The sequence below is a fragment of the Hylobates moloch genome, unplaced genomic scaffold (genome assembly GCF_009828535.3).
Source record: "Hylobates moloch isolate HMO894 unplaced genomic scaffold, HMol_V3 SCAFFOLD_1, whole genome shotgun sequence".
Lineage (NCBI taxonomy): Eukaryota > Metazoa > Chordata > Mammalia > Primates > Hylobatidae > Hylobates > Hylobates moloch.
Genome location: NW_026652276.1, coordinates 72,489,847 through 72,506,664, shown reverse-complemented (window position 1 = coordinate 72,506,664; position 16,818 = coordinate 72,489,847). Strand labels below are relative to the sequence as shown.

Genomic DNA, 16,818 nt, shown 5'->3' with positions numbered 1-16,818 from the left:
TTTGTATTTTTTGGTAGAGAAGGGGTCTCACGATGGTGGTCTCGATCTCCTGACCTCATGGTCCACCCACCTTGGCCTCCCAAAGTGCTGGGATTACAGGCATGAGCCACCGCACCTGGCAGAAAGTCTTTAGGATAACTCTTTAATGGCTTTATATCTTAATGATCATTATGAGTATAGTAAGAAATAACCTACCAGTTTTAGATTTCTTGCATGTTTAGAAATAACTGACAGAGGGCCGTGGTGGGCAGATCACGAGGTCAGGAGATCGAGACCATCCTGGCTAACACCGTGAAACTCCGTCTCTACTAAAAATACAAAAAATTAGCCTGGTGCGGTGGTGGGAGCCTGTAATCCCAGCTACTCAGGAGGCTGAGGCAGGAGAATTGCTTGAACCCGGGAGTTGGAGGTTGCAGTGAGCTGAGATTGTGCCATTGTCCTCCATCTTAGGTGACAGTGTGAGACTCCATCTCAAAAAAAAAAAAAAAAAAAGAGAAAAGAAAAGAAATAACTGACAGAGATACAGTTTCCAGGATGGTACTGGAACATCTGTTTCAAAAGCATTTTTGAAAGATTTCAACATATGATAACTTTGGTTTTAGTTTCTTTAAGTGGATATTCCTGAGGTCATAAAAATTGGCATAATGGTATCTGTGTGCGTGTGTGTGTGTGTGGTGTTCATACACATACATGTGAAACTCAATTATATAATAAATTTGGAGTTATATTTTTATTTTGTAGAGTTTTTTTTTTTTTTTAATAGTCTTACCTTAATGTTGACAAAGGTAGAAGGATTTCTTAAACCTTACTTTTTGGTTCTAGCTAGGAGTACTTACAATTAAGTCTTTGATTTTCCTAAGGACAAACTGATCTTTCACTGTTGTTTTCTCAGTTTCAGTAATGATGTGTCTGTCTTGTGATGAAGCACATTATAATACTTTAGACTTGTCACAGTTGTAAAGAATTTGATTAGATATTGCAGAAAATAGAATTTATCCCAGATGAGTTGTCGCATGGGAACCAGCATGGGAAGAAGATGGTAGGAGCAAGTAGGTCAAGCACTGCTTTAGTAGTTAGAGTTGGGAGGTCAGTCTCTTTTGGGGAAGTGAAAGTAGGGCTGATTAATTGGCCTGCTTCTTGGTAACTGAACCAGTGTGTCATTGCAACAGAAAGGGAAAAGTAGAAAACTATCATGAATTTTATGCTTATATTTATGATTTTTTCATAGAATTGTAGATATATAATGCTCAGCCTACTTTTAAAAATCCTATTATATGTCAAGCAGTTGTGCTAGCCTAGGAGGTACAAAAATATAAAGACACAATTGTCTTCTTCAGGGAGATCTGATCATCTAAGGAGAGAGGAAAACATGAAAAATAATTACAAGACTGTGTAAGAGATGCCAAAATTAAAATAGATAGCAAAGGTATGGAGAATGCATAAAGTAAGGGGATAATCTGATCTTTCTGAGGTATCAGAGAGAACCTTATAGAGCAGCACATGAACTGGCTCTTGAAAGATGAATTGAGTTGGCCTGAAGGACAAAATGATACTATTGTAGGCTGAGAGAACAACTTGCAAAGACATGAGACGACATGACACATTGGGGAATACTTGAAAAGAAAGGAAGGTAGGTTAAGAAATAAACCTGAAAAAGAAAATGGACTAGCTCATAAAGGGCTTTCTATGCCTGTTCCTTCAGTGGTTCAGCAATCAATTATGAGATATTGTGAACAGATTTATTGATTAGATGGATTGGGAGGGGTGAACCAAAAGGCATACTGCTGAGTGAGCATTCTGTTGAGCAATTTAGGTGGAAAACAGTGTAGTGGCAGAGTGGTCCAGAATAGGATGGATCATAAGAGGCAGAACCAATAGGATTGGTGGAGGGCAAGGCTGTGGGAGATGACTCCCGAGTTTTCCCTTGGGTATTTGCATGGGTAGTGGTGTCATTCACTCAAATAGGAATTATAAAAGGAAATTCACTCAAATAAGAGTGTCATTCACTCAAATAGGAATTATAAAAGGAAATTAACATTGGAGCTGGGCTGGGCTACACAATCAGGTTAGTCTGGGTGTATTGATCTTGAGGTGCCTGTTGAACATCTGAAGTACCAGAGAGCCTTGTGCATTGTGAACTTAGAGGTAGAAGTGGGCTTGGGTAAAGTAGTGTGTGCAGAATGAGAGGGAAAGAGGACTAACAAAGGATGCCTTTTCCTTTTTTTTTTAATGAGAAATGTCACCTCTTCGGGTTCATTAGCAGAAGAAGGGCACATAAAAGTAACTGAGAAGGAACTGGAGGAAAGCCAGGAGAGAGTGGTACCAAAAATTAAGGAAAGAAGAGAGAAGAGAGTTAAGAATTTATGTTAATATGTGTTTGTAGAGTGATGTTATGTGGAGACCTTATGTTTCCAATGTATAATAATCTCTAATTTTAGTTGTAATATCTAATTTTAGTTGTAAAGTTTATAAATATTAAATTCATTTCATATTTGTACAAACCATATATGTATCTGCCTGTAAGCCCAACTTACAAACATACTATAGATTTATTCTATGATTATAACTATTATTACTATATAATAGACCAGAAAGATGATATTATATTTATTTTACAGACTGTAAAACTAAGGTTAGGTAATTTGTTTAAGGACACATGGCTAGTACAGACTTGGATTGAATCCAGGACTTCCTGGCTCCTCCCAGACAGTGGTGCTTCCTATACATAGATTGAAATCACAGCACGCTTATAAATGAATTTAAAGGTATTTCTCTTTTCCAAATCTTTTTATGTATGTGGATCAAACTTTAGAATTTTAAAATGTGTTATACTAGGAAAGGAGTTATTCTTTTTCGTTATTGTTACCCAAAATTTTAATAATATGCTTTCTTGATATAATTATTTTCCAACTTTCTAAATGTCATGCATGCAGCTGGTAGTTAATACATTTTTTAAAGTTTTTAACTTTTTGATTATGATTATAGATTCTCTTCATCCTACGTCTTTAATATTTGTCTGGTATAAGAGGTATTTTTGCTTCTAAATGAATATTAGAGTTCGGTCTTACTGATAAGACTAAATTTTCAAAAAAATGAATAAACAATAAATAATGAATTTTATTAACAAATTGAAGTTATTAATGGTTATTTGGTCAGTTCTCTGAGCCAGAGAGAGAAGGAATCCTGTACTTTTATTTTAATCATAAAACCCCCAAGAAGTGGAGTGGTAGAAATAACTAAGAGGTGGCAAATCTTGAATCCTATTCTTAGCTTTTAGAATAACCATTAAGAGTGAGCTGGCAATATTAAATTTATTTCATATTTGTACAAACCATATATGTATCTGCCTGATGTAAGCCCAACTTACATACTATAGATTTATTCTATAACTATTATTACTATATAATAGACCAGAAAGATGATCATCTTTCTGGTCTATTATATAGTAATGGTACTTCCTTTCTTTGGACCTATTTTCTTATCTATAGAATAAGGAAATGATGAAAAACTTTTCTTCTAACATTGTGAAATTCTTAAATTATGATAGGGATTAGGAAAATAGGTGAATGTAATGTTATTTTCTGTGCTGGCTGTGGTTTCAATGCAAAACAGGTTAGTACAATTGCAGCTTCTATGCTTTTGATTAAATTAGGGAAACTAAGATGATCCACCTTCATCTTGATAGGAGATATTAAAACGAGCCCTTTGATCAAGTTAATACCTATATAAAAAGAATGCAGAACTCCTCACCGTGCAGCTTGAGATAATCTTAATATTTTTCTGTGAGAAGAATTTAGTTTTTTAAACACTTTTAGGTTTTAGTCATTAAAACACTCATTAAAAGTATAAATTATATGCTTAGTAATCTCATATGTATAATTGAAATAAAAGAAAATTTACCAATCTTTAGTCATGTTTTTCCTCTGCTAAAACTTCCCTTGTTCTCAGTATCGTCTAAGAAACCAGGTTACTATAAAAACTGGAAATTTGGGAAACTTACTTGCCTCAAAAGTGAGGGTTAATAATATTACCCACCTAGTAGAATTTTTGTGAAAATTAATTGAGATTATCAATCAATGTAACATAATGCCTGGCACATAATAAGTAAGTCATTAATAGAATGAAGAAATTTAAGGAAGATGTAGGCTACAAATTGACTTATAAATAGGAGATGAAACAGGATAAGGTATTTAGATTCGTCTGTTCGTTATAGAGAGATCAGATTGAAACTTACAAAAATATGTTTCCTTTATCCTGCCCCATAGAGTAGAACATTTATTTTATTCAAATTACAGCTCTCATATGTTTTATAACAGCTTCCCAAACTACTATACACATACACGCATATACACATAAACACACATGCACAGCCCATACTACACCATTTATATTGATGGATCTTGAGTAAGTTAACATAAAATGTAGTTAATTTCTAGGTCTGCTGGCTCAGAGCAACAAAATCTGGTCTAGTTTTAATTAGAAAATAAGTAACAGTAATAGGTTTGTGTCATTCAGTTAACTTTTTTCCTAGATTTAAGAATTAATTTTAATCATATGTTAAGAAGTATCATATCTGATTTTCTAAAATATGACTTTTGATTTCCAAATATGTATGTGTGGCAGAATAATTATTGTCATAATTAAATTATTCTGTGTGGCAGAATAATTATTGTCATTTATAACAAAAAAAGAAGGGGTGCATCAGATACAGAAGCAATACTTAGGGTTTTTTTTCCAGAATAATTTTAAACATGATATTTTCTTCTAAATGTCGTGAGCAGAATTTTGTTGAAAGCCAAGATTGGTAGATTATTGTTATAATTCAGGTAGAATAAATTTAAATAGTTGGAATAGTAACAAATAATACTCTATTTCAGTTACGTTTTCTTTATGTAGAATCCAAAGATGATGAATTCACTCTTCAGTCTAAACAAGGTTTAGAGGGACATATTAGGCAAAGAAAGAACTTCACCTAACAGTGAGTTATTAGGATGTTGTGGTTCATATTACCCAGGGTAGAGGATTGAAGATAATAGTAAAGTTTGGTTAGGAGGAGACCACAAAAGTGAGGAGTACAAATTGGCAAGGCTGCAGCATAAAGTCAAGGACAAGTATGTCTGTGATAGGAGATGAGGAAAACCATTCCTGTTTTAAGATTGAGCCTAAGGACCGTCCAGATTCTAGCACAGATTATTTGGATATGTATTTCAGAGTTTACCATAAAAGAGAGTGTGAAGTAATTGGGACTTAAACTTGGTGAATTTTAATTGTCAGGATAGGAAACAGATTTCCTTATGAAATAACTAGAAATTTTGTTTGAATTTTGTTCTGGAACAAATGTGTGAACTTTCTAATTACCTTTTCTTCAATTTTTTCAGATCAGCTGTTTCATGTATTAGCCTTGCACATGCGGCTTTATAGCATTGACTCTGAGTATAATCCCTGGAGAAAGCTCACCCAGTTAGAAGAGATGAATCCACAGTAAGTATAATTGAAAGACTAAAATCAATTAAAACTCTTTATGAAAAATAGGTGTTAAATATAAAAATGGAATTGAAATTTCAATATATGTGATTTTTTCACATTTCCTTTATGAAGCACAGAAATATATCATAAGAATTGAAAACAGTTTACCATTATGCTGTCTGTAAAAATTGCATACAAATTCCCACCATGTGAGAAAATCTTTTAAAGAATCTCACTGATTTTTATGCAGATGAAATAGTCAAGTGGAGGCACCTAATGGCTGGTTGTCTCTCTTTTTACGTTACAATTAGTGGATTCAGGTAGCTTTAGTCTGATTCCTGCATTGTAAAGTGCCCCATCAGTCTTTCACCTAATGGTTTTAAGGACCCCTGATAATTCTTGCTAAAATCCATTATTTCATTAGGTGCTGCAAAATGGTGATTTAAAAAAAATTCTTCTGATCAGATGGAATGTTTTTATAAAAAACTTCACCATATCAACTATTTGTTGACCCTGAAACACACTTTGGCAGGATGAATACTTGATTGTTTTCTGATTTATAAATTTTCAAAGTAAGGAATGGATGCCCTATTAACTTCCAATAGTGACCAATAAGTTTGGTCTTTGGTGTATTTTATGATCTCATGGATTTTATATATATTTGATGTGTTTCACTCCATTTCAATCTTTCTTCTTTTTGATACAAATCGCTCCCTTTTACTTTAGTGAGAATCTTTCCAGACTGACTTTTGGACTTTTGACATGAGCCAAGTAGTCTTTCATCATATCCTCGCTTTCTGGTACAAGTTGTCCCGGGTTCGTTTTGTGCATTTTCTATTCTATACTTGGAATCAGCCATTTCTCCAATTAGTTCCTTTTAATGGCAAATGGTATTTAGAGACCACAGTCTGGGTGCTAGGGGGTATACATAGCTAATAGCTACTAGGTTATCATTGTTTATAGGCCATTTCAGTGGACAGAGTTAGGAAATATTTTTTTAAAGGAAAAAAAGATCTTGAGTTCTTACTGGTATTTCTAATCAACATAAGATTGCACAGTTTTCATTTTATTTCTTAACTTTTTTGTTACTTGTAGCTTTTTTCTCTTAAAGTCTTGATTCCTAATAATATTAACATAATTATTTGTATAACTAAAGTATAGCCTCAATTATGTTTTTAAAATACCAATATTACTACTAACCATAAATTATCTTTGTCATTAGAATGTGTACTTCTAGGGATGTGTAGTCAAAAACTATGTTTTTAAATCATATAAAGTAACTTTTCCCATGTGATTATGCCATCAACTTGATTTATAGTTCAGCCCCTTTCAGTTTTTTTCCCTCAATATTTAAAGACTACTTTTTCCCCCTTGACTTATATTTTATTGTATAAAATTTATATTTTTCTGAAGTAAAAACTATATAACAAAATAAATTCATAGACATCAATCTTTCATTCCCATCCATTTGCATGTCTTTTAATGAAGTCTCTAATCTGTTGCCTATTTCAAAAAATTGGATCATTGGTCTTTTCCTTATTATTATTTTTTGTGGAGATGGGGTCTCACTTTGCTGCCCAGGCTGGTCTCAAACTCCTGGCTTCAAATGATCCTCCCATCTGGGCCTCCCCAAAGTACTGAGGTTACAAGTGTGAGCCACCGTGCCTGGCCTTCCTCTTTATTATTATTATTTGTTGTTTTAAAGACCAGATCTCCTTGTTTTGCCCAGGCTGGACTCAAACTCCTGGGCTCAAGCAATCCTCCCACCTCAGCCTCTCCCGTGTTTCTAGGATTACAGGTGTGCACCACTGCACCAGCTTTCTCTTCATTTTTAAGATATGTTTATGTGTTATGGGTATTAGCCCTTTTTGTTATAAGTTGCAATACATTTCACCAGATTGTCAAATGTCTTTTTACTTCATGTATGATTTTTTGTCAAAGTTTTTTTAATATAGTCATATTAATCTTATCATTTATTCTGAATTTTGAGTCATAGTTAAACAGGCCTTCCTCTACTCCCTAGTTAAAAAGCATTCATCCATGTTTTCTTCTAGTATTTCTGTGGTTTTAATTTTTATGTTTAGATTTCTATTTTTTTAAATAATTTCAACTTTTATTTTAGATTCAGAGGGTACATGTGCAGGTTTGTTACATGATTATATTGCAAGATGCTGAGGTTCGGGGTGTGATTGTTTTTATCATCCAGGTGTAGTGAGCATAGTACCCAATAGTTTTTCAACCCTTGCTCCCCTCCTTCCCTCTTCTAGTAGTCCTCAGTGCCTATTGTTCCCATCTTTTGTCCACGAGTACCTGATGTTTAGCTCTCACTTATAAGTGAGAATGTGCAGTGTTTGGTTTTCTGTTCCTGCATTAATTCACTTAGGATCATGGCCTCCAGCTGCATCCATGTTGTGACAAAGGACATAATTTCATTCTCTTTATGGCTGCATAGTAGTCCATGGTATATAGGTACTACATTTTCTTTATCCAATCCACTGTTGATGGGCACCTAGATTTATTCCATGTCTTTGCTGTTGTGAATAGTGCCGTGATGTACATGCAAGTACATGTGTCTTTTTGGTAGAACAATTTATTTTCTTTTGGATAGATACCCAGTAATGGGATGCTGGGTCATAGGATTGTTCCAAGTTCTTTGAAAACATTTCTGATAAATTTGGAAAAAAAAGTGAAATTCTTCGTTTACTGATCTTGAAAGATCAACAACACCCAGAGACAATGTTAAGAAAATATCTAGGAACAGAAAATATGTACTTTATGCCACCATTTGTGTAATAAAGGGCAGGGTGAGAAAATAAATTTGTATGTGCTTGTTAAAAACAAAACAGAGTCACACATATCTGGATATTTGGATTTATAGCAGAAATGACACAAAGGAACACTGGGGGAATCATAGTCTTTATAATAAATGGTGCTGGGTTAATTGGATATTCACATGAGAAATAATTATTAATAATATTGGCCTCTACCATATGTAGACCCTATTCAGATTTTGCCAGTTGTTACAGTAAAGTACTTTGTAACAACAACAAAAAGATTATGCTTGCATTTAGTTGCCGTGTCTCTTTAATTTCCTTTAATCTGAAATTAAGCCTGAGTTTTTCTTTGTGCTTGACGACATTTGCTTTTTTTTTTTTTTTTTTGAAGAGTTCTGGCCAGTTATTTTGTAGCATGTCCTTTAATTTGTTTTTGTCCAGTATTTCCTAGTGATTAGATTCAGGTTATAACCTTTTGGCAGAAATGCCACAGACTAATGTGTTCCTTTTTAGCGCATAGTATGAGGAGGCACATGCTGTTGATTTATCTTGTTACTTATGATCATAACTCTGATCATTTAGCCAAGGCAGTATGTGCCAAGTTTCTGCACTGTAAAGTGATTATTTTACCCTTTGTAATTACTAAGTATCTTATGGGGAGATACTTTGAGACTATGTATATATCTTGCTACCCTTCATAAAAACAACAACAAAAACAAAACTTTGTGTGTGTATTTTATGTTTATAAACAAAATTAGCAAACTGAGTATTTTGTGTGTTGTTGCTAAGGAAAGTCATTATCCTTAGTAGTAACTAGTAATTTTCCTTTCTAGCTAGCATACTTAAGGACAAAGATGGTATAGAGTATTCGAACACACAACTCTTTAAGTCTAAAAGGTGTTCAGCAAACAAAAAGTTTCTAAGCCTAGTATTGACTAATTAAAAAGCTTAAAGTACAGACATAGATATTATGCTTTCTGTAATACTGATTGCTGGATTTTGTTCTTTTCAAGCCCTCATAATTAATGGACATTAGAATAGTAGTAAATGCTGTGAACACTTATATAGTACTTCATGCTAGGCATTTTGGTGCTTTGCATATATAATCTCACTTAATCGTCACTAATAACTCTATGTACTAGGTACTGTTTTATCCCAGTTTTTACATATGAGGAACCCAAGTTTTAGAAAAGTCAATTAACATGATCTTTAGGCACACATATTGTTCCTCTGTTGAGGAACAGAGCTGAGATTTTAATCCAAATCTCTCTGATTCCAGAGCCTAAATTTTAACTATCATTGTATGCTCCTTTTCCTAGTACTAGATCTGAGGAATTTCTGGAAAATTTGATTGGTTTTTCCACCCCACCCCCCAATATTTGCTCTCATTTTTATGGTTCGTTTATTCATTAAGTTGTAATATAAGAGTTAATTATAATATGTCATCTATATTTCATATTTATATATTTTTAAAATTGAAATATCTTTCTAGTTCCTCACTTCAACACTCTTCCAATATAAAATTCTGTATCTGAGGATGTAGGTTTTTCATATATACTTTTTTCTGTAATCCTATGAAAATTATTTTCTTTATTTCCTTCTAATTTCATTGTGCTGATAATCATTTTTTATTTTTTAAAATGGAAAAACTATTCCTATTAACTCTTCCACCCATTTCCTCTTATCCATAGAATCAACAGTAGCATTAATTTTTATAATCTGGATTTAAAAGACTATCTAAAAACTTTAAGAGATAGATAAGAGATAGCAATTATTTTTTTTAATTGGAATATTATTTTATTTTATTGTATTTTTTTTTATTATACTTTAGGTTTTAGGGTACATGTGTACAATGTGCATGTTTGTTACATATGTATCCATGTGCCATGTTAATTTCCTGCACCCATTAACTCGTCATTTAGCATTAGGTATATCTCCTAATGCTGTCCCTCCCCCCTCCCCCAACCCCACAACAGTCCCCGGAGTGTGATGTTCCCCTTCCTGTGTCCATGAGATACCATCTCACACCAGTTAGAATGGCCATCATTAAAAAATCAGGAAACAACAGGTGCTGGAGAGGATGTGGAGAAATAGGAACACTTTTACACTGTTGGTGGGACTGTAAACTAGTTCAACCATTGTGGAAGTCAGTGTGGCGATTCCTCAGGGATCTAGAACTAGAAATACCATTTGACCCAGCCATCCCATTACTGGGTATATACCCAAAGGGTTATAAATCATGCTGCTATAAAGACACATGCACACGTATGTTTATTGTGGCACTATTCACAATAGCAAAGAGTTGGAACCAACCCAAATGTCCAACAATGATAGACTGGATTAAGAAAATGTGGCACATATACACCATGGAATACTATGCAGCCATAAAAAATGATGAGTTCATGTCCTTTGTAGGGACATGGATGAAACTGGAAAACATCATTCTCAGTAAACTATCACAAGGACAAAAAACCAAACACCACATGTTCTCACTCATAGGTGGGAATTGAACAATGAGAACTCATGGACACAGCAATTATTTTTTAAAGACTTTGGTTTGTTTTTTTTTTAGAGCAATTTTAGATTCACAGCAAAATTAAGAGGAAGGTACACAGATTTCCCATATACTCTCCACTGTAACAGATACATAGCCTTTCCCATTATCAATATCCACCACCAGAGTGGTACATTTGTTACAGCTGATGAGCCTGTATTGACATACCATAATCACCCAAAGTCTGTAGTTACATTAGGGTCCACTCTTGCTGTTGAACATTCTGTAGGTTTAGGCAAATGTACAGTGACATTTGGCCACCATTGTAGTGTCATACAAAGTAGTTTCACTGTCCTAAAAAAAACCCTCTGTGCTCTACCTATTTGTCCCTCCTCAGTACAACCCCTGGCAACCACTGATCTTTTTACTCTCTCCGTAATTTTACCTTTTCTGGAATGTCATATAGTTAGAATCATACAATATGTAGCTTTCCACATTGGATTCTTTCATTTGGTAATATGTATTTAAGTTTCCACAATGTCTTTTCATGGCTTGATAGCTCATTTCTATATAATAGAAATAACAATCTATTGTCTATACCACAATTAATTTATTCATTCACCTACTGAAGGACATTTGTTTGCTTCGAAGTTTTGGCAATTTTGAATAAAGCTGCTCTAAACATCTGTGTGCAGGTTTTTGCGTATATAAGTTTTCAGTTTTTTTGGGTAAATACTAAGGAGTATGATTACTGGATCATATCGTAATAGCATGTTTAGTTTTGTGAGAAACCACCAAACTGTTTTCCAAAATATCAGTATCATTTTGCATTCCCACCAGCAATGAAAGAGAGTTCTTGTTACTCCACATCTTTGTCAACATTTGGTATTATCAGTGTTCTGGATTTTGGCCATTCTGATAGGAATGTAGTGGTATCTCATTGTTTTAATTTGCATTTCTCTGATGACATACGGTCTGGAGCATCTTTTCATATGCTTATTAAGCATCTGTATATCTTCTTTGGTGAGGTATCTGTTAATGCTGTGGTACCATTTTTTAATTGGGTTTTTTTCCTATTAGTTTTAAGAGTTCTTTATATTTATACGAGTATTTTACATATCAGTCCTTTATCAGATGTGTCTTTTGCAAATATTTTCTCCAGGACTGTGGCTTGTCTTCTCATTATCTTGACATTGTCTTTTGCCAAATAGAAGTTTTTAATTTTTATGAAGTTCAGCTTATCAGTTATTTATTTCATGAATTATGCCTTTGGTGTTATATCTAAAAAGTCATTGCCATACCCAAGGTTATCTAGGTTTTCTCTTATGTTATAAGAGTTTTATTGTTTTGTGTTTTACATTTAGGTCTGTAATCCATTTTTAGTTAATTTTTGTGAAGGGCATAGGTCTTTGTCTAAATTCATTTTTGTGCATGTGAATGTCCAGTTGTTCTAGCACCATTTGTTGAAAAGACTGTGTTTTCTCCATTGTATTGCCTGTACTCCTTTGTTAAAGTCAGTTGACTATAATTATGTGAATCAATTTCTGGGCTCTGTTCTGTTCCATTGATCTTACTTGTATGCTGTTTTGCCAGTACCATATTGTCTTGATTACTGTAGCTTTATGGTAAGTCTTGAAGTCAGGTAGTGTTAGTCATCTAATTTTGTTCTTCTTCAATTTTGTGTTAGGTATTCCAGCTCTTTTGCCTCTCTATATAAATTTTAAAATCAGTTTGTCAATATCTACAAAATAATTTGCTGGGATTTTGATTGAGATTGCATTGAATCTCTAGGTCAAGTAGCAAAGAACTGACATCTTGACAATATTGAGTCTTCCTACTCATGAACATGGACTATCTCTCTCCATTTATGTAGTCGTTTGATTCCATTTATCAGAGTTTTGTCATTTTCCTTAAATAGATCTTTGCATATATTTTGCTAGTTTTATACCTAAATATTTTATTTGGGGGGAGGGGTTGCTAATTTAAATGATACTGTGTGTTTATTTTCAAATTCCAATTGTTCCTTGCCAGTATATATGAAAGTGATTGACTTCTATATATTAACCTTGCGTCCTGCAGCCTTGTTACAATCACTTATCAGTTCCAGGAGTTTTTGGTCAGTTTGTTCAGATTTTCTACATAGACGACCATGTAATCTGTAAACAAAGAAAGACAGTTTTATTTCTTTTCTCCCAATCTGTATAACTTTTATTTCCTCTTCTTATCTTGAGGCATTAGCTAGTACTTCCAGTATGATGTTGAAAAGAAGTGGGGAGTGGGGACATCTTTGCCTAGTTCCTGATCTTAGTGAGAACAATTATGTATTTTAAAATATTAAGCATTTTAAAAGATAGTTATCACAATGATCATATTAAACCCCGTAGTTGAAATCTTTGGTTCTCTTTTCTACAGAGGGGTGCATCAGTCCATTCATTCATTCCAGTTATGGGCTAGTGATGTGCTAGGAAAGATCCATTTCTCTCTCTGTCCTTAGAATGGCTGTTTTTATCTTATCAGCCAATAACTGCCAGGATTTTTTCTGATTATTATCGGGGAGAAAAACTTACCAAAAAAAGTATTATCACTTAAACATTTTTTGGCTAATATGAGTGGTTAAAAATGGGATCCTAAAGTAATGGAAATTTATTTGATTTCTAGCAAAGTTAAGTATTTTTATATTTATTAGCTATTTGTATACACTCTTTGTGAATGATATATTCAGGACCTCTGTCCATTTTCTGTTGGCATCTTATTGTTTAAAATTATATGAATGATTCTCCATGGCTTAAAATATTAAATATTATTTTGTCATAGTTGTTTATAAGTGTTTTCCAAAATATGTTTGCCTTCTACTTTTGTAATTACTTTTCTTGACCCATTGAAGTTTTAAATTTTCATGTAGCCAGATTAATCAGACCTTATACTTCTTATTTTTTCCTATTACTTTCATACTTAGAATGCCCATGTCTTCCAAGAGCTGATGTATACTTTTATAACTAGTATTACCATGTGTAATCCAGTCTTAGGATTTGCAACATCTACCTATATTTTCACTTTAGAGTTTTCTCATGGGATGATTTTTAAAACTATATAACATACTTGGAATTCATTCTCACTTTTGTGTTAGGTGAAGATCTAAAATTTATTTGCAAATAACCAAGTAGTTTTTTTTAGTGATTTTATATCCTAGTTATTAAATACTAAGTGTTCCTACATTATAGGCCTGATTAGGAGCTTTCTTCTTTGTTTTATTGAGCTCCAAGTCTATTTCTCTGACAATACCATGATGGTTTATTGTTGAGGTGATTTATTATGTCTAGTTATCGGGTTGAGTTAGGTTCCTCTCATTTCTCTTCCCCAAACTCTGACTCCCAGTTTTTCTTTGCTGTTCTCACTTATTCTTCAGAAGGTTTTTAGAACATTTTCTAAGCCCTTCCTCTCACTTATAATTTTTTTTTTTTTTTTTTTTTTTTGAGACAGAGTCTTGCTCTGTTACCCAGGCTGGAATGCAGTGGTGTGATCTTGGCTCACTGCAACCTCCACCTCCTGGGTTCAAGCAGTTCTTCTGACTCAGCCTCCCAAATAGCTGGGACCACAGGCGCACACCACCACAGCCAGCTAATTTTTGTATTTTTAGTAGAGACAGGGTTTCACCATATTGGTCAGGCTGGTCTAAACTCCTGACCTCAGGTGATCCACCCGCCTTGGCCTCCCTAAGTGTTGGGATTACAGGCGTGAGCCACTGCATCTGGCCTAACTTGTAAATTTGGTTATAATTATTTTGAACTCATAAATTAATCTGGGAAAGTAGTTATCTTTGTAATATGCAGTTTCCTCAACTAGAAATATTCCCCCTTCTTTTAATTCATTTTTTATTCTGTTGTATGCATGTTTCAGTTTTGAAACATTTGTTAATTATGCATTCTTAGTAGTATATAATTCTTGCATACGGCAATTTGGACTGATTTTAAATAATATTGGAAGGTCACATACAATAATAAGCAAATTAATAATAGCATAAAGGAATCCACCTCTCATTTTGAGAAAGATTGCTTGTATTGTAGAAAACAGTTGTTAGCATATAGTGTAAAATAAGAGGCTAGTATTCTGTTAAGCACTGTAAGTTTTTCAGTTGCATATACTACCCCTATTTTATTAAACTATATTTAATTTTTTTATTTGGGAATGCTTTTCTTTTCTATACCTAAAAGCTCCACATGTGTTGGTCTGTAGGTTATCATGCAAGAAATTCTCAAGCCTTTTTGATTTTTGTGCAGTAAAGTACATCTTTGCATAAGCGTGAAATTGGGCTAGCTTAAATGGATCCATAAACTTTCTTCTAATTTTAAGTGAGAATCTTTTAAACATCTGTTAAATTTTTTTTTTTTTTTTTTTTTTTGAGACGGAGTCTTGCTCTGTCACCCAGGCTGGAGTGCAGTGGCGCAATCTTGGCTCACTGCAAGCTCCGCCTCCCGAGTTCACGCCATTCTCCTGCCTCAGCCTCTCCGAGTAGCTGGGACTACAGGCGCCCGCCACCACGCCCAGCTAATTTTTTGTATTTTTAGTAGAGACGGGGTTTCACCGTGGTCTCGATCTCCTGACCTCGGGATCCACCCGCCTCGGCCTCCCAAAGTGCTGGGATTACAAGCGTGAGCCACCGCGCCCGGCCTAAACACCTGTTAAATTTAATGTAGCAGTTTGATACTCTAAAATTATATACCACTTGTTTATTTGTTCATTCATCCATCCATTTTCCCATGAATATTTCATTTGTTTATCCAGCTAGTTTTATTAACTCTTTTAATCCAGGCATTGGGATATAATGATAAGCAAGATATCATTCCTGTGGAAACTTCTTCCAGGCACTAAAGATATAGAGGATGAATTAGAGGAACATAAAATTGGAAGAGACTGAATACTTAAAGGCAGTGGCCATAGGGGTGGCAAAGAGGAAGTAGAGATAGAGTCATTAGGACTTAGTGCCAATTAAATATGGGGTGAGTGAGAGAAGATGGCTTTGGGATGTCCTCAAGTTCCTAGCTTATTTATTCATTATGCTTTTGTTGGAGGACTATCATGTTTTAGGCATTGTTATGTTTCAGGCATTGTGTAAATGCAGGAGGATATAAGAAATAAGCCACATCAGGACTTAGATTATAGAGGGGAAAGTATTAGGTTGGTGCATTGCTTTTAGTGGCAGAAACAGCAATTACTTTGGCACCAGCCTAACAGAATGGTTGTGACTGGGGTGGGAGTGTGCATATAGAGAGAAAGATTATGGGTTCACTTTCAGGCCTGTTGAGCTGCCTGCCTGTTAGATATACAAGTGGAAGTAATGGATATTCAGATAGAGAGTTCAAGAGAGTCATTGCTGGACATACAGTCATCAGTGTATAGCTGGCAATTGAAATCATGGATTAGAAGTTCTTTCAAAAAGAGTCCTTAGTGAGAAAAGAAAGGGATAATTGGACTCTTGAGGAATAACAGTATTTTTTGTTAGTCAGAGGAAGATGAACCTGTGAAGAAGACCAAGGTGGAGTAATCAGAGAGATAGAAGGTAACTTGGGACAGTGTTTCACAAAAGCCAAGAAAATTTTCCAGGCAGAATGTTCAACTGTATCTAAAGTCAAGTAAAGGGTCTGTAAGATAAGGATTTAAAATGTCCACTAAATTTTGTAATTAGAAGATCATTGTTGATCATGTGAAACTATTTCTGTGGGGAATTTGAATAATAGAAATGGTGTGACCCCTACACATTTTTTTTCTTTTTTAAACCTCGGCCTTGCAGAGAGGCTAGAGAAACTTGAAAGACAATATCAGGATTCATAGCATTAATGAAGGTTTACCCTTGGAGAGGAAAACAAGTATACTAAGGAATATTTGTAGAAAATGGAGAAATTCAAAGAGCTGTCTTCCTCTGTCAGCTAAAAGTTTCTCAGCAGCAGGGGTTGATTTACTCACCAACGTGTTTAGTGCCTGACCTGTAGTAAGTAATCAGTAAATATTTGCTGAATGATCGAGCCTAATAAAAGAGTTGAACAATTTTGTTCATCCCAAGTCTAAAGTGTAGCTTCAGAGTTTAGC

General features: G+C 34.3%; 1 protein-coding gene and 1 long non-coding RNA gene across 8 annotated transcripts in view; one reads left to right on the top strand and one right to left on the bottom strand.

Annotated features, from left to right (window-relative positions):
* LOC131383869 (uncharacterized) overlaps positions 1-16,818 on the bottom strand; it is a 90,126-nt gene that overhangs the window by 13,795 nt on the left and 59,513 nt on the right. For 2 of the 4 annotated variants that reach the window (XR_009214271.1, XR_009214266.1), the window contains exon 3: positions 12,800-12,890. The exons of 1 other annotated variant lie outside the window; for it this stretch is intronic. This is a non-coding gene — a long non-coding RNA (uncharacterized LOC131383869). Of the gene's footprint in view, positions 1-195; positions 309-12,799; positions 12,891-16,818 lie in introns of all 4 variants that reach the window. One more of the 4 variants, XR_009214270.1, reaches the window with a different exon arrangement.
* The window catches only part of UBR3 (ubiquitin protein ligase E3 component n-recognin 3), a 270,447-nt gene that overhangs the window by 208,826 nt on the left and 44,803 nt on the right, over positions 1-16,818 (top strand). For all 4 annotated transcript variants that reach the window (XM_058441285.1, XM_058441287.1, XM_058441284.1 and 1 more), the window contains one exon: positions 5,379-5,481. In XM_058441285.1, the coding sequence (XP_058297268.1) occupies positions 5,379-5,481 (103 nt within the window). The remainder of the gene's footprint in view (positions 1-5,378; positions 5,482-16,818) is intronic.